The following is an 18,786-nucleotide window of genomic DNA, read 5'->3' on the forward strand; positions in this document are numbered from 1 at the left end:
ACTCTTTTTTAACAGGGTGCTTTTTCTTTTCACATGTACACAGCCAATTATATCCTAATCAACATACTCTTTGCAAACAAGGCAAATTTTATGTCAAATATCGGGAAAAATCATACTGAAATAATTTGCAGGTGTTTATAGTTTGTTCTACAAGCTGTTTTCATCTCTCAGCAGTGATTCACCTTTTACTTAAATGAGAAGTTATACTGGATTTTGTGCAATATGACACACAGATTGTCTAAATCCTTAAGAAAAATATTGGATTTTGAGAACTCAAACCCTCTATACAAAGTCCCAAAGTGAAATATTTTATTTCTTACTGTGTTTTTAGGCCCCGATCCATGAATTCCAGGCCTCATGCAGCATCCATATTATTTTAAGGGAAAGTAATATTTGCATTTGGTTTGAGAAACAAACATGGGATTTAGCAGACTTATTAGCAATAAGTGACACAGGGAAGTTTGTAAGGTATAGGTATGTAATTTAAATGTCTAATTATCTTTCACGCTGGCTAAGAAGAGTGATACAAGTTTTCATAGCACATGTCAGAGTCCTCCCAGCCTGAACTGCCCATCAGTCCATCAGTGACTGAGACATATCCTGATAGCTCCGCTCCCATTGGTGCAGCTTTCTCTGGATTACTCCATTCTTTGCCTGATTGTTCATAGAGGTCACTAAAACTTTTACATCCTATAAAAAGCTGTAGCCTTAAGAACTTCCCTTAACTATTCCAGTGTTATTCTCAGCAAATAAAACCCTAAGTGATTATTTGAAGAATTATCTGAATAATTGCCAGACAAACATTACAAAGTGATTTTTCTGACATCCTATTACACATGCATATATCCTATGGGTTATTGAATGCTCTGTAAAGCATACTGCAAAACAAGACCTCAGATGGATTGGGTGGATGAAGAGTAAAGCAGAAGTGGGTGGGAATGAAGAAATTATATATGAATAAATTATATTGCTGAGCATTATAAAATTAAAATGTTAATCAGGCAGTAATAATCTATGATATTTCTTATAACAGGGGTGTCTAGACTTCAAGACACTGTATCCACAGAAAAGTTAGCAGATTGGGAAACTTGTTGGTAACACATGTACTAAATTGCAAAGCAGATTTGAAATTTAAGAGCTTTTCAGCCAATGCCTGAAACTGAGGAATAGAAGTAGCTATGCAGCCAGCACAGACTGCCTGAGCACTGTTGCAAGAATTATTTTGCCCTGCATAGCCTAACGGAAGGGTCTTGTCTGTGGCCCCTAATGAGGAAAAATATAGGCCAGTTTTTCAAGCTTCATTTCCTAATGGCTGTGCCTAAATTCATATTTAGACGCTTCAGCTGCCCAGTTTTCAAAGGTGCTAGAAATCTGCAACTTTTGCTGATATCTCTGACAGATTCGCGTACTTCAATCCTGTGAAAATCATGGTGTTTATATAGGTGCTTGAAAATTGGTTTAGATGTTCTCCCTCTATCTGTCAGAATTTTGATGTGTAGCATCCTACTTCTGTACATTGGCTCTGTGGGCAATGTCATGGAACATCAGCAGACATTTTCCCCTGAGTTAAAAGGGAGCCAAATACTGTGTATTTTTTAATCTGGTCCTACAATGTTACTGTTAAGATCATATCATAATGAAACTTTTTGGGTTTTTTAAACCCATTTCTTTATTGCATTTTCCGTAACATTAGAGTATGAGCTCCTGGGAAATGCTAAAACTTTCATCTGTATCATTATATGGAATATTTTTATTATTACTATTATTGGAACACCATCCTTTCTTATCATGTTTCAGAGAACCACTATACCAAGCCAGGGTACCAGAGTGCTCAACATTTATAATAAAGCATTTCTATAGATAAAATCTATTGTAAAAACATGGAATCTTTATTATTACATCATTAGTAGCACAGTGATGAAAACAGAGGCAGCAGAGCGAGCCAAAGAACAGTCACCATCTGAAAGAGCTGCATAGTGTGGAGAGCTGTAGCCTTTCTGGTTAACTGCTACAGACTGAATAGTCTTTGGAGGTTCGTTTGCTCATGGTAGTTTCATCACTTGTAGTGGTGATACTAGAAGATGAAGTGGCTGGCTATGTAGGAAATTCAGGTATGAAGACATTTATCTTCTTGTCTTATTCTGCAAGGCAAATACTGTTGGGTTTTTTCCTCACGTTACATAAAAACTACTTGGTTGCTCAATTAGTATGTTTTCTAAGTGGAAAGAGGGTTAATGTTGATGGCACTCACTAGTGTCACATGCACTGCACAGCAGTGTCCTTCTGTCCCTGTGAAAGTGTTTGGGAATCCACACGTTCCCCACCACGGCCAAAAACTTCGATACTTGGTACTTTGATAACCAAGTAGGGAATGCTCTGGACTTGGGATTTCAGGTATCTCCTGCCATTCCTGTGGGAGATAGAGCTTTTTTTGCCTCCATATCCTGTTCCTCCAGAATGTTGTAAGGCACGGAGGCTGGATGTCAAAGGATAGAAGAATCCAGATTTATGGCTGCATCACTATATAGATAATTACCATTCACGTTTACTCAGGGCAGAAACTACTCAGTGTCCTTAGGTGCTAGGGGACAGGGCATGAACAGAAATATCTCCCTAGGCTCCATGGGCTCTGGATAGCAGAAACCTCCTGAGCTTTTACGCAGCGCAGTCCAACAGAAATAAAATCACAGACAACTCCAATTGATATATCAGAGTCTGGCTTGCTGGTGCTGGTGACATTAGCATTTGCTAACCTGTGCTAAGCCAATTTTGTGAGACAGTTGGGAGTTTAACAAACCTATTTCAGATTGTATTTTGGAAGAATCTCAAGAATGGGGGAAACTGGTCATGTTCTGTTCATTGCAGCAGATGGTATCCCATTTGGTGTTTGTTAGCTTTGTTTGCAGCTCAATATTTTGTTTCTAGGGGAACTCAGCAAGTTAAATAATTTATCTCTCTAATGCATCAAGAGTCTGATCCAAAGTCTACTGAAGTCAGTGCAAAACATTTGATTAACTACCACATACACTGGATAAAATGCCAGGTCCTGTATGGTGAAGAGCATTTCAGATGCTCTCTAGTGAGGAGTACGATACAGGCCTCTGTCTTTCCACAGAGAATCTTCTGCCTGTAAAGAAAAAAAATAAATATTCAAATAGTGACAAAAAGCTTAGCAGTTAAGAGTGCAGGACTGGAGATCAGGGTGATGTTCTGCCTGACTGTCCAAATTGCTAAACCTCTCATGCTATTAAGTTTCCCATTTTTAAATAAAGAATATAAATAATACCTTCCAGCTGCATTTAGAATTTAATCCAGTGCTGTTAGCAGGCTGCTTTGAGGGCTTTGAAGGCCCCATAGCAGTGCTAAGCAAATAATCATTATCACTTAATATTCTCATCAAGCATTCTTACTCAAGATGGGATCTTGCATTCCATGGACTAATCACAAACACATCGCCCCTCTGCTGAGGAATTTTCAGAACGTCAGAAGCAAATTCACACCCTGATCCTGCAAAGAATATTGCATGAGCAGAACTATACCGCCTTCAGCAGTCCTGCTGTCCATACAGGGCTCTTAACAATGTCTGCACACGGAGGGAATTTTTATTCCATTCTCACAAGTATTTGAATCCTGAATAATCTAAAATATCAAGGAAATCTGCACTTCAAAGGTGGGGTTTTTTTTAATTCCAATAAATATCAAATGCCTATTCATTTTCAGCAACACTTTTCAAATTAGTCATTCTCTAATAGAGCCTGGGAACTGCTTTGTTCTGTATTTTTATCCAAGTTTCCTGTTTGTATCATCTTTGGTCATTCAGAAAATGAGTCCATGTTAGCTCTACAGTGTGTCTGCATGAATTCCAGTTGTATTTTAGTCCTCCTAGTGGCCTACTATATTAACAATATTATAATCTGTATTTTAGGCTTAGGAACATGTTCTCTATTGCCAGTATCTCACAACAGTTTGCAGTGTTAATACTGCAGTAACACTTCTGTATTGCCGAGGTCAATAAATCTTCTAAAGCATTTGTCCAACAAATCCATTCCTGTGACTGGCTATCACTTCATGTACACATTTCTTTATTTATACAGAAATTGTAGCAAAATCAATACAAAAAAATACTACATTATTCTGTCACTGCAGGAAGCCCGCTGTGGAAACAGGAGCCTGTCCTGGCTTTTCATACCGAATTCCTTCTTTGATCATTCCCAACAAAAGTTTTCTCACAGCCAAATAGGGCGGTGAGACCCGACAAAACTGGGGTTCCCAATCTATATTTTTACTGTGCTTCCTTCCTCTGAAAAAGCCTCCAAAGCCTTGTCAAAATAACACCTCGCATTCTAAGAGGGGACTTTTACAGCCCAGGTGGACCCAGCACAAATGTTTACCAGCCTTTTAGATCCTCTTAGTTGCTTCACCTGAACCTTGCTGGTATCCAGGGAAGGCAAAGGTGGAGATGCAAAGGTCTGTCCAGCACGCTTGTCCTTGACTGCTTTCTGTTTTGAGGCTGTGCCCCTCACAGAGAGTTTGCAACCTCTGATGCTTCCTACCAGATCCAAGTGAGAGACATTTTGTATGCCAGGCTGAACCACAAGGTAGGACGGAGGTTCTCATGACTAGAAACAAATATACTTGTATCTAAAAGATGAAGCAAATAAATCTAAATTCATAAATTAACTAAAATTCCCCTCCAATCACAGCCAAATTATATTTATATTAATCAAAATGTACATCACTGCTTTAATTTTGTGAGGAGGCAAGTTGAACACTTCATAACTCTCCTGGTTTTAGGGACTTCCATCTGCATCTCCAGCAGTGGTCATCTTGGTGCCCAGCATTGATCTGCTTAATTCACAGTGTTTCTTTTTGATCATCCTTTAAAGCTGGGCACAGGAATATAATCAACAATCTGCATTTGTGACATGAATTGCCTATTCCCTGCATGCAGCCCTGTCTCTCTCATTTCCTTTTGGATTAATCCACACAGTTACTGAGTCACAGCCCAGGACTGTATCCTTGAGTTGCCTGGTAAACATGAGATTAGTTACAATCTATATTTTTTCCATCAAGATATGTTTTAGTCCTCTAGCTAAATTATTAAATCTAATCTTAGCCTGTTTCTGTTTTCGTTGGTGTCACCATGAGTACAGGCATGGTACTTTCTCCTGGTAACCGTGGCAGACACCTCAGACGACAGGGATTCTCTCAGGTACCAGCGGTACTGCAGTATTTGGACATACACCAGATATTCCATGATCCATAAATCAAATGAGACCACCTGTTCCTTGACCCTGGTCTCTCATGAGACGAGTGCGAGGGCTGAGCGAGGAAGCACAATTTGTATAGTTAAGTCTCATTTCTGATGGATGCAGGCAGGATGGCTTATATATTTTGTATAGGCAAAGTAGGCATTTTAAGAGTGTGACTGGCTGGCCCCAGCAGTGGTAGTGCTCAAAGAAAACTGCAGGAATTGTAGCGGTGAGACCAGGGAAGGAAGCAAAGAGGACATGAGACCTGGCACCAATGCTTTTTTTGATACTAGGAGCATGTCTGTGGGATATGGACAGCACAGGAATCACAGTAGTGGAGTAATATCACAGGTGAAGATCTTTGTAACGTAACTGGTGGGTAACATTGAGATGAGGCCTTGCAAGCAGACACAGCCAAGAACTCTGCTCAGCTGGTCTCTGAGGTGCCTTACTTGCCTCGGATCATATCACCATGCTTCCCAGTTTCACCATTTTGGCACACTTCTTCATCCTTCCCTGTATAAATGGTAGGGAAGTAGTTCTTGCTCTCCTCATGGGTTATGCCACATCCTACCACATGCCGTGGTCTTTGCTCCTTTTTTGTCTCTGTTTATTCCCTTGTTCAGCAGATGTTTCTATGGTTTTTGTTCAGCCTTTATCAGGAGGTGCCCAGGGTGCAGCCGTAACACCTTCTTACAGTGGACTTCTGTTCTCACAAAATCACAGAATGGTCAGGGTAGGAAGGGACCTCTGGAGATCATCTAGTCCTGCCAGAGCAGGGTCACCTACAGCAGTTGCACAGGATGGCGTCCAGGCGGGTTTTGAATGTCTCCAGTGTGGGAGACTCCACCACCTCTCTCGGCAGCCTGTGCCAGTGCTCTGCCACCCTCAAAGTAAAGAAGTTCCTCCTCATGTTAAGATGGAACTTTCTATGCTCAAGTTTGTGCCCATTACCTCTTGTCCTATCACTGGGCACCACTGAAAAAAGACTTTTCCCATCTACCTGGCACACTCCCTTTAAGTATTTATAAGTATTGATAAGATCCCCCCTTGTTCTGTAAGAATAAACACAGACTTGGGTGACAGAATGATTTCCTGAGCCAGCAGCACATCACGCTGGGCACATTCTTACGTCCACGTGCGCGAGAAGATTGCTAACACTCCTTTCCTCTTCAGCACCTTGAGTGGGGAAGCCACACAGGCAGATACCTGCAGCTCCCCATGCTTTCACGGGGAATCTGGGAGCTCCTGCCAACGGGCCAGGGTTAACAAACATGTCCTCAAGCACATCTGAAACTCAGCCATGAAGTTCTCAGCTTTTAAATTACATTTTGTACTTGATTATCTTCCAACAGGTTTTTTTAATTCTTGATTAATTTGGGGTTGGCTATTTAATAAATTGTTTGGTTAACTAATTCATGTAGCTGTTTATAATTATTGCCTTACTATAAAATCATCTTAATAGAAGGTTGGGTGTTTTTTTTGTTTTCTTTCCAGTAGAATAATAAGTTATTTTATTATTCAAACAAGGCTTACTTCCTGCTGTTTTCAATAAGATTTTTAATAAATATGTAAATTTAAAAATTAATTTACTGCATACGTTTGGCAGCATGATTCTTGAGCTGACAAAAGTTTGATGGATTGTAAAATTATCATCCATAAAAATCATCAGTCATAGTAAACAGAATTTATCAACCTCTGGTAATTTTACAGCTTTTTCTTCATCTTATCTTCTGTTAGGAACTCACTTAAAATTGATTATAATATAGTATGTTTCTAGAACCGTAATTCATTCATAGATTAATTAGATTTTAGGTTAATATCCCATCATGGTATAGGACATGAGCCAACAGTGTTTTCCAGTTGTTACAGAACCGCAGTAGAGAAACCTTGATTACTGTTCCCATGTGGTTTAACCGCCAAGACTAATCACTAATCAAATTCAAATGACATAAAATGGAACATCCTTCATAGCATTTATTTTCTAGCTGACTTATACTATGGGCTGTTTATTGATACAACTTGGTGTACTGAAATGAACTAAAAATTGCAAGAGAGGATTTATCCTTCTACTTTAATTTGGTTCTGCAGCCTATATCTGAAACTCTTAGCTCAGATTTTTGTGCATGTTGTGCCTCTGCCCCTCAAAATATTCTGTCCTATAGCAAAGATAAATTGTTTGCATAAATTTAGAAAGCACATGTAAATAACTGTACTGTTATGTAGGATTTGAAGGTAGGTTAACTTAAACATAGGTTTCCATTCTGCAAATCATGCTTTGCTTGAATCAGCACTGAAAATTGTGCAGATCAGTATGTCAGCTGAAGAGGTGGCAAGTGCAGTCATGTAACCAGCATCATTATTTGCATCTATCCTGCCCTAGTTTTCTCTGATTACAGAGGAACTTCTGTAGTCTCATCGCACAGGGTCAGAAAACAGTATGCACGTAGTCCAGGCTGCATCAGGTCTACTGGGAAGGCAACCTGGGCTACAGTCTCTTCCTCTGCTGCCTCTAGGATCACTTACCAGGGCAACGTGGCACAATTGCTCAGCCACATCACCTAACCCTCACTTAAAGAAGGTGGTGTCCATATCCTTATAGAGGAGGACACACCTGGTGGGTTTCATTAGTGCCTTCCAGGGACCAGGTGTCACAGAAGGGGAAAGAAGGGGCAATGGGTTTTGGTTAGATTCACTAGAGATAAAAAACCAAACTCTGATATGTAGAGAGTTGATTAAAATCTGAAGTGGAAAGGAAAATGACAACTTCAGGGTCCTAAAATAAACTATTTTGCTGGGGTGGGTTTTAAGCATGCTAATTTGAGCCAGCAGTGTGCCCTTCTGTCCTTGCTGCCAAAAAGGCCAATGGAATCCTGGGCTGCATAGGGAAAGTGTGTCCAGTAGGTTGAGGGAGGTCATTCTCCCCCTCTACTCGGCACGAGTGAGGCCACAACTGGAATACCGTGTCCAGTTTTGGGCTCCACAGTTCAAGAGGGACAGGGAACTGCTGGAGAGAGTCCAGCGAAGGGCAGCCAAGATGGTTGAGGGATTGGAGCATCTCCCTTACGAGGAAAGGCTGAGAGAGCTGGGACTCTTTAGCCTGGAGAAAAGAAGGCTGAGGGGAGACCTTATTACTACTTACAAATATGTAAAGGGTGGGTTGAAGGAGGATGGAGCCACACTCTTCTCGGTGGTTCCCAGTGACAGGACGAGGGGCAATGGGTGCAAGTTGGAACATAGGAAGTTCCGTTACAACACACGGAAAAACTTCTTTACAGTTTGGGTGACAGAGCAGTGGCACAGGCTGCCCAGGGGGGTTGTGGAGTCCCCTTCTCTGGAGATCTTCAAAACCCGCCTGGATGCAGTCCTGAGTAATGTGCTCTGGGCAATCCTGCCTTAGCAGGGGAGTTGGACTAGATGATCTCTAGAGGTCCCTTCTGACTCTGAAAATTCTGTGATTCTGTAATTAAATTTTTTTTAAGAATAAAAAAAATGCTGCTTCCAAATGTGAAAATTATCACCTCTGTGTTTCTGCTTGGTGAAAAATTGGAAGACGCGTCATTCTGATGTGTGTGCACCATGTACGCGAACATGGAGGTTCCCTCCACAGTGGCTAAATGGGCAGTCATGCAGAGGTGGGCTGATGCATCTGGAAAGATTGTTTGTCTCTTCCCAACTGTCCTCCTGAAAGGCTAAAAATGAGAAAACTATTTGCTGTGGAGCTCACTCGTTTGTTTAAATGACCTCTATGAATCATCTTTAAAACTTGTAAGAAGGGACATTCCCTTTCTTTCCTCTGCAGGTTTTCCAGCAGAGATTCATTCTCTTTGAACTCCCCTGCAGACAGCACAGCCCTTTTAGTGCATGCAAGCCAATTTTCATAGCTGAGAGAATTATTTCTACATGGTTTCTTCATACTGCTGATTTGCTCTTGATGCTGCCACATAACATTGCCCCTTCTCTATCTGCTGCTTCTGTCTTTCTGCCCTTAGGTCAGCTGATGTACCTTGAATAGTCACAGGCTAACCTGAAGTGAATCTAGTCCAGTACTCCAAAGAGAGGATTACTAGTGTGGAAAATCATTACCCACTACCAATTACCATTTGCAGTGCAGTCTTGAAGTGCAATTCCATTTTCCATCAGTATGCTGGGTGACTGACATAACAGACATTACAGGCCAGGAACTCAGACATCACTGGAGAGTGAGAGGATAAGTGTCTTTGTAATTACCAAAATAAATAGTCTTGTTCAAAAAAGCCAAAGGTGGGAGATGAAGACAGGTAAGAACACAGCTAATACTTAGGAACAGTAGTTCCAGCCATACAGAAGAATGACCCCGATTACTGAAAATGTCAGTGAGATTATATGTTGTATGAGTACGATCCTGCATTTACTGAGTTTGAGAGGAATTTTTTTCTACAGTCTAATGTGGGATAGAATCTGTCTCTTTACGAATCACATTTTGTATAAGATTTAAAAAGTCTTTCTTGAACTATGCTTTTTTCCATTTCTTGATGCAGTTCTGAGTGAGTATTCCAGTTTAAAAAAACAAACAAACAAAAAAAACCCCTCCAAGCCTCTAATCTAGGATAAAATTTTAGACCTTTTTTTATAGAGCCCCTTCTTTATTGAAACAATCATCCATACTTTCATCAAGGTAAGGACAACTACTTTCATTCAGCAGGCCAAAGCTCTGTATACTTAAATGCTGTGTAATGAAACACAGTCTAATGAAGACTGAAACAGTGAAGTTACTTCGGACTGCATAGTTCCAGTACGATCCAGTAGGTTATCACTGACAACGTAAGTCTCCACATAAGTCTTGTCAAGGAATAGTATTGAACTTCAAATGGTTAAGTCATGTTCAATAACTCTGTCAGCAATCTTACCTTTCAGTATGAATTTTTTTCACTGTGATTTTTTTCCATCACTAGAAAATCAGAACAATTTTGTTATTTAACTCCCCCTACAAGTAAAGCTGAAAGGATCTCTGAAAAGTAAAGTGTCTCCTATGCATGCCTTGTTCATTTTCAGTCTATCAGGTTCTAAAAACTGAGTATCAGTTTCCTTTCTCACCATGGATATTTCTTCCTTAATGCCTTGTGATGAGCCTCTGATTGCAGTAAGCATCACTTTTAGTGGGTAGATTCTCTCTGTGGAAAGCAAAACTGGCGATTCCGCCAATGTGAACAGGGTGAGGCCCTGCTTTACCTTCTGGAGAAAGTACTAGTGTTTAATTGCTTTTCTTCTTAATAACTCTCAACGCACTTGACAGAGCACTGGCACTGTGACCATTTTCCAAGGTATTGCCACTTAGGATTACAGTTTCTTACTCCGTTTTAAATAAACTCTGTCTGCACATAGTTGATGCATCCAGTGCCCATTCTGAGGCACTACGAGAAAACAACCCTATTTGTGGCATTCAGTTCATAGCTGAACAGAGGGTAAGAAGCTAGATTTACCTGACCTGGAAACTGGGACCTGAAAATCCTGGTTTATTAAGTTCTGCAAAAGTTCAAAGAGGGTTGGAATATACCTAATCAGGTTAAACAGTCTTGTCATATTAACAAAATAGTCATATACTTTGTAAATTATGAGGATGATATTCTTGGCATTAGAATGCTGGATGTACCTAGTCGTCTCATCATTTTATGGAAATTATGCTTTTGAAAGCATAAGCTTAATTCACTAAACTATCTCTTATCTCCTAAACCACACAAGAATTCAGGCTGTAGACAACATAAGTCTCAACACCTCAGTCACCTATTCATTAGGCAATAGCTGTTTTGTGCAGATCTGCAGTTATGAATCATACATAGTTCATGCTAATCAGCTTTATTTCCTCTAAGATAATTTACCTACAATTCAGGATCATCGGAAATGCTGTCCTTGTGATCCTAAAATATATTTGTAGATTGTTATAAATACAGTAGGCAAGCTTTGGTTCTGTTGTCATTGTTAGATTACCCATAATCCCACCAGAGGATGATATGTACCTGTGTATATATGGCTTTCCTATAAACTCCTGAACAGACTCGTGAACTTAAAAATACCCCATATCAGTGCACTTTTTCCCAGGAAACACTGTTTATCTTGAAAATCTGATGGTGTGTCTTTGAGAATGTCATTGTCTGGTACAGCAAAATAATCGTGGGATTTCTGCTCAAGTAGGAAAAGAAAAGTGATTCATTATTTCAGAAATTATTTTACTGTCAGTCCAAGAAAGTAGATGAAAGCTTCTGACAATATACAAGGGAGAGCAAGGCTTAACTTAGCATTTAAGGTTATGCTTTAAAGAGAAAGACGTTCAAACATCACATTTTTAGCTCAGCTGTAATACAGCAGAGGTCAGGCAGTTACAGCTTTCACCTTTGTAGTTTCCTGGATGTGACTGTACAACTATTTTCACTGCCTGTCCACCTGATGTTAAATGAGATCCGGAGATTGTTCACTTTCCACAGAGATTCTCCCATTGCTTTCTGTCCTGGCTAGCTGATAAAAATCTACTACCTGGTAGCTCAAAACCAACCCTTCTTACGTTACACCTTTCTGCTGAAAACTGGTTGTGTTAACACCACTAAATTCATTGGGAAGTTACTTCTGATTACACCAGTATATCTCTGATGAGGATACTGCTTCTGTCTCTCAATACACCTATTTTACAAGAGGCTGTGAACACATTAAAAATGTCTGACTGAACAGGTTACATATGAGCAACCTATGTCATGCTGCAACTCTATGGCCCACTTAGACCCATTGTGTCATAAATACCAAGCAATTGTAGGACTAGAGAATATCTAAATTGGTAAAACTCTGAATTTAAAATAAGAAAAAGTGGCATTGTGGGATCAAGTTTACCTTGAACATATGCAGACAAAGTAACTAACAATTTTTAAAAAGGTAAAAATCTAGAAAATTGTTTTCCCTCAGAATAAAGTTTTAAATAATAACTAAAAAAATAAAAAGGGAACATACTTTGTATCTCCTATTAGAGATCAGATCTGAAATGAAAAACCTTGAGTTATACAATTAAGTATTGATTTTGTTGATCTATATTTAATTCTCATAGCAATTTAGTTGTTTTTACCCAATAGTGTTTTGCAGTTATACTTCACTTGAAGCAATGCCCTCCTTGCTTTTGTGCTAATCTAAAAACTAAATTGCCCAGTGCATGAGAGACATAAATAAAGTTCATTTTATTCTTGTGTGTAACTGATTCTGAGCCCTTTAAAGTGCTGGTTAACTAAACTTAGACAGCTGGAAAATACATTTATCCTGCAGAATGGTTCATTGCTGATTCTGGGCTCCGGCATGCCTTATAAGCATAGCCTGACCTCCAGGCAATCAGAGCTTCTGCATGTTACCATATAGAAGAACTGGAGTTGCCGTTGCGTTCCTTTCTGTGTGCCAACTGTGGGGTCCTTTGTACCTGGGAACCAGCCCATCCTTCCCTGCTCCTTCCTATGAGACCTGCAGAGTCTTTGTGCCTTTCACAACAGCTGCAGTTGTGACCAGTCCTTGATCACGCAGTACTGAAAATGCATTCTACCCGCATGTAACCTCTCATTTTTAAAGTTTAAAAATAATCTAATTTGATGTATTAATGTAGAAATAACACCTATTTATAATGTATCAGTGTAACTGCAGGCTAGTTTTGTTTTCCTAATTTGCTGTGCTTGAAGTGACATGCCAGATTTTATTATATCACTAATGGGTTTTAGTTATTCCCTTTAGGATGTTGCCAACAAGGAAACATTATTCTGATTCATGACTCATGAGTTTATTTCAAAGTGATATAACTCGTGATGAATGTCTGTATTATGTCAGAGAGAGTTTCTCCTCTTCTGACAACTAGTCACTGCGCTCAGGTGGTATAAAGCACCCCGTACCGACTAGCTAAGGAACTCCAGTGCTGGGAAGCTCTCTCCTTACAGAGTAGAACAACAAATGCTCCTCATACCCTAAGGCTACAACAGTATGGATTTTCTATACAAAAATATAGTTAGTATAAGTAAAACAAGCTATACATTGATCTGCTTTAGGATGAGGGGCTGATGCTTTTACAAAGGCAATGTGAAAATCACAGTCCTTTTCTGCTCTGGGCCTCCTTTTTTTTTTTCCCCAGTGGTGATAAAACCACCTGTTCATTATGCAGAAAGTCACTACTAATATAGGAAAGATTTGATTGGAAGCCATGACCTAGAGATTAGGTGCTCTCTACAACATCACCAAATCTCACCCAGTTCTTGTGAATACAAAAGGCATCTGATCTGCTGCCAGATGTTTCTATCTGCAGAAAAAGCTACTGGTTCACATGAGTGTGACTCTCAAATGCATTAATGAACTAATTACTTTAAAATGCACAATACTAATGTCTTTGGGCTAGCCCTTACTTTTTGTTGTACCTGTGCCTCTGCTGAAGTCAGTAACAAATCGACATGAACAAAACTAAAGACACTACTTAACCACACATACAATTTGTCAAACAAATTCTAATAATAGTTGCTTTGGTTTTGCCTTTTGATTCATCTAGCAGCTGTTGTGACTGCCATGAAAAAATAAGAAACTTTAATTAAGGATGAATCTAAATAAATACTCTTTGGTATTTTTTTCCAAATTGTATCTATAGTAACTACAGAATAAAATCTTAAAGAACTTGGGGTAACATCTGTTCTGGCACAGCAAGTTTAAAGAAATTGTTAGTGACTTTTCAACTCTAGGAATGTACATAAATTCATTACCATGGGAGAAAATTATTTGATTATGCAGATTCTTACATTAATATCTCTGCTCTAAGTTTTCTTTATTTTTGCTTATGGAGCTCAAGATGAGTTCTCTCCCATGTGTCAAGGACTAGAATATCCTATTTTCATTTTCTAACTACAAAAATATTTTTATTTCAATTTAACAGAAAAATGAACAGATTTAAGTGCAGCTATACTAATGAAATTGTGAGATAACATCATATTGTACATATCGTCCATCTGATACCTGACTACAGATCTACCAAAAGTCCCATCCAGATGACCCCACATTCTTACCTAATTATAAAATTAGCAATAGGTGGCCCTAGCTCCTAGAATAATACTATGCCTGAAACAGTGTATTGTAGCCCAACAGATTACGCCTACATCAAATGAAAGAACACAAAGTACTACTGTCCACATGACATGAGCATTACCTTTGCATATTTGCATACTATTGCGGTAATGTGTCAAAGAAAGGAAAAGATTATTTTTTTTTCCACAAAAGGATATAACTGGGCATTAAGACATCTAAAAAGGACAACTGTATGTCCAAAATATATCCATAACTTATTTTTGAATTCTGTCTCTATTTCAGTAATAAATTTTGCTACAACAACTTTTAGAATTAGTTTTTCCTTTAATTCTTGATGCGTTGTACTATTCACTACTCTGTGTATCTTTTGCCAGTGGGTTTCACTGATGGGCTTCACTTCAATTTAATTTGATTCAATGATTTTACTTAAAATTTGTAGAGAATACTTCTGTTCCCTGCAGTTTCTCAAATATATTTTATAGCCTTACATTAAATGACAAACTAGGGCGTGATTAAAGTAGGATTGTAGTCTAGGTTGTGCTTGTAGGGTATAACAAATTATTGATACTATGTATACGTAGAATATACCACTGAATTCACTCCAGTCTGTCCTGCGGTTTAAATCTACCCTTCGGCCAGCCAAAGATCCTGCTCTCATTTCAATACTTTGCCTGGGCTGCCCTGTGTAGCAAATACTCCAGGTGTCTCTGCTCCTCCTACCCAGGACTTGAAATTGGCCCCATTTGAATCAATACAATTTTTGTCATAGACCTTACTAAGAGCAGTATCAAGTTCTTGCAGCCCCATGTCTGTGCTCAGCAGCCACATTCAATTTATCTAAAGAAAAGCTGTGAAGTGGGAAAAAATATACACAAAGAAAAATCATTTAGTCTGTCATATAATAAAGTATTTCGGGTTTAGCACTCTGGAAGAGCAAATAGTGCTAATATGTATGTTATTGATGCCACAACTGAGAATTTTCTCATCTGGCCTACAGCGAAGTGAAACAACTGTTTCAGTAGTATTGTATAATATTTTAAATGAGGGCAAAGGGAAGACCATTTTAAGCTGAAATTGTGGAGAATTTCTATTGAAGGGTGCTAAATTTGTGCTTGTACCCGTTACCAGGGGTTATATTCCTCTATTTTAAAAAACATTGTAATTACAGATATTCAAGACCTTAGTTTTAACTGTCATCTAAAATCAGAATCTAACATAACATCCCCTAAAAACGTTTTAGACTGAAGATTAATTAATGAACCAAACAGAAAATTTTCATTTTCCAAGACTTCAGCATCTCCTGTTGCTTGCTTAAATTTGTTTGAGACATTTGATAGAAATACTAACCTAATCCAGGCATTGCTAGCTTATGAAATATGACAAGATCGCAACATAAACAGTCATTGGACTGGCATTTCGATTTTTATCTAACTAGCCATAAAAACAAGCAATCAAACTATGTAACATTTTGCCTTCCTCTTAACCCAAGATTTCCAAGGATAAGCAGCGCAGCATGCACAACATTTGACTGACTTGAAACTTGAATTTTTCAAAATATTGTAATGACCCTTTACAACTGCATATGTAATGACCCACATCATCCATACATCTGGCCATGCCTTGTTTTCAGTGTGCTTAAAATACTGTTTCATTTTCTGTCTAAACCGAAATATTAATGTCTTGGATTGACAGTAATTTACTGGTTCAGTCTTCACTATCTGATGGCAATACCGACAATGAGCAATGACTTGCACTCTGACAGTGTATCTCAACTTTCTTGCATCTTACCTCTCCGAGAGGTTGTTGGATGTCAAATATAAAATGCTGAGTGTTATCTCATATTCCTGTGATAATATTATCTGTAAGAGGAGTTAGTTCCACAGATTTTGACGCAGCCTGTGTATGAACGGCAGGTCATTTTTATTGAACTGCTCCCTACACAGCTCCCTAACTACTCCTTGGTCAGATCTCTGATTGAAAATACCAGTAGCTAACAAAGGGATAAAATTACTCGTGTATAATCCTACTGTGCGTTTTTAATATAATGTGCTAATACATCGTCCGGTGTTCCCGCAGAATTACAACACTTCTCCGCGTAGGCCTGGCCAATATCTGATTGATTCTGGTCTGTGGGGATTGGCCCCGTTCAGTATAATTTCCTGTCTTGTTGCTTTTTTGTCTATTAGAGAGGGTTTGGGTCCGTGGAAATCAATAGGCTTACACATGCAAAGCGTGAGGTTATTCTCTAGCAAGTTTCATTTGCGTCTGTAATTTATGGAAAATGCTATTTTCTCCTCTTAACATGTCTATGCACATTTTTTTTATCAGACTCCAAACTCTACTTAAACAAATACCCGTTTAAACATCTCCCCCCCCCCCAAAGTATTCTTAAAGGCAAAGATATGAATTACTGTGAAGATGCTGGAGATGCTTAACACATGGATATCCGGGAGCTGCTACTTAAGACGTTAATAGCACTTAACTGTTTTGTAAATGGAGTCCTGCTTGTGTCAGCAGAATCATTAAAGTTATGATTTATCCTAAAATGGACATTAATGTTCTAGTTAATTATAACGGAGATTTAAGCATCTAGCAACCTATTTCTGTTAACCCTGTGAACTTTGGAAAGACAGAAATTAATTGTGCACAGTAGGATAAGTTTATTTTTGTAAGAAATATGTTTCTAATATTTCCCTCGCTTATTACAGAAATTGAAGCAAACTGAAGAAACAAAAGAGGATTCCCAGAATAGATTATCTAAAATTTCCCTGGAGTCTCTCAATAAATTTAACAGCAATAACGTACTTTTATTAGAAAAAGAGAAGAACTGTCTGAACAAGGTTGAAGGACAAAAGGAAGAAAACGGAAAGAAAGAAGCAGCTTCCTTAAATAGCTCGGGTAGGCACGACGTGGACAATTTAGAATCCTTGAGCGATTCTTTATACGATAGCTTCTCCTCTTGTGCCAGCCAAGGCTCCAACGATGCATAGAGACACTTTGCAGTGGGCTGTGACTGCAGAGAGCAAGGGGGGAGCACAGACGGTGGTTGAAAGTGGCTGGGAACGGCTGTACGTGGGGCAGGGTGTCCTGACGTGTCCCCACACCGCAAGACGGAAGGCAGGATGGCAGTCATCGCGATGCACCAGCCTCAACGCAGAACACAACCGACGGCTACACAGAAAAGAGTCTTAATTTTGCACTTTTGTGAATATTTGTACAGTTGTAAATATCTTGGGAAAATATATTTGTAGGGATAAATGACAGCAATAAATATTAAATTGGTGCTATGCTCCTGTAATGGCAGATTACTAACTTAAAGAAATTGATGTTAATATTAACAAGAAAAGTTAGTAGATTTTTTTAAAAAGATTTATAATTGTTCTAGTCTTAAAACTGTATGTAGAAACACTGCGTTACCCTAAACCTGAGCCTGCCAAAATGTCTGTAATAAACTTTCTTCAACTCCCTCTTACAAAACATACTTTATTTTTTATTCGTAGTGCAATTCCATACAGGTGTCCCAGGGAAATGTGCATTCCGGTTACTACAACTTCACAACAGGTCTATTTCGAAAAGGTTTTGACTTTTGACATGGCGAGAAAATTAATAGATTAAGAGGCCTGATACTGCTGGTATTGACTTCATCAATCACCTGCATAACTCTTCGCAAGATCGGGGTCAGAGTAATTCCCTGCTGACACAACGGGAGCCTTGTAGGAACGAGAACGACACAAACCGCCCTCTACTTCTGACTGCAGCATCACTTCTCCACTTCCACCCCCTCTGGACTCATTTCCTGTCAGTTTCTGAATGTACCATGTTGTGTTATCTTTCGTAGCCCCCGTTTGGTCTTAATTAAATTGTAACTGCTTAAATGATTTTTAAAAATCGGAACTCGGCTCCTGTTGGTGACAGGTTGGTGCTAACCGGTTCAAACATATCGAGGAGCAGGGGGATTGGTGTGTGTTGGGTGTTTTTGTTTTTTTCTACAAAAGGTTGTTTATATGTAAGGGAAAGTCTATTTCAAAGGTTCTGTGTATTTTTTCTAGATGTGAAGTATTTATAACTGCTTTTTGTACAGCAATCTGTAAACTAGATATATTTGGGATATTTCTAGACTCTACAGTTTCTTTAGCACATGCCTGTTAATCTTTGAAATACTGTATGATCAGTGTTAATATTTTGTGCAATTTGTTATATTTTAAGTCATTTCCACCGTAAACTTGCATCGTCCTTTTCGACTTTTAAGAAATTTTCATTGAAATATCATCTTTCGTAAATAAAACTCCTCTTGCGTACCCGTGCCTCAAGAGGGCTCTTTGGAAGGGGCCGGTGACCCCCTCAGCGTGAGCGCTGCCCCCCGTCACCCCGCCCCGTCCCCCAGCAGTAACGCACCGCCTGACCGCCTGAAAAAAAAAAAAAAAAAACAAAAAAAAAAACAAAAAAACCACAAATTAACGATCGAAGAGAGAAA

The 18,786-nt window shown here is 39.0% G+C and overlaps 1 protein-coding gene across 1 annotated transcript in view; it reads left to right on the plus strand.

The window, feature by feature from the left end:
* Positions 1-17,302, plus strand: part of NCKAP5 (NCK-associated protein 5) — a 372,018-nt gene extending 354,716 nt beyond the window's left edge. The window contains exon 20 of the mRNA XM_009895863.1: positions 17,021-17,302. Coding sequence (XP_009894165.1) covers positions 17,021-17,302 — 282 coding nt within the window. The remainder of the gene's footprint in view (positions 1-17,020) is intronic.
* The last annotated feature ends 1,484 nt before the right edge of the window (positions 17,303-18,786 follow it).

This window comes from Charadrius vociferus, unplaced genomic scaffold (genome assembly GCF_000708025.1).
Source record: "Charadrius vociferus isolate BGI_N301 unplaced genomic scaffold, ASM70802v2 scaffold862, whole genome shotgun sequence".
In the NCBI taxonomy this organism is placed as follows: Eukaryota; Metazoa; Chordata; class Aves; order Charadriiformes; family Charadriidae; genus Charadrius; species Charadrius vociferus.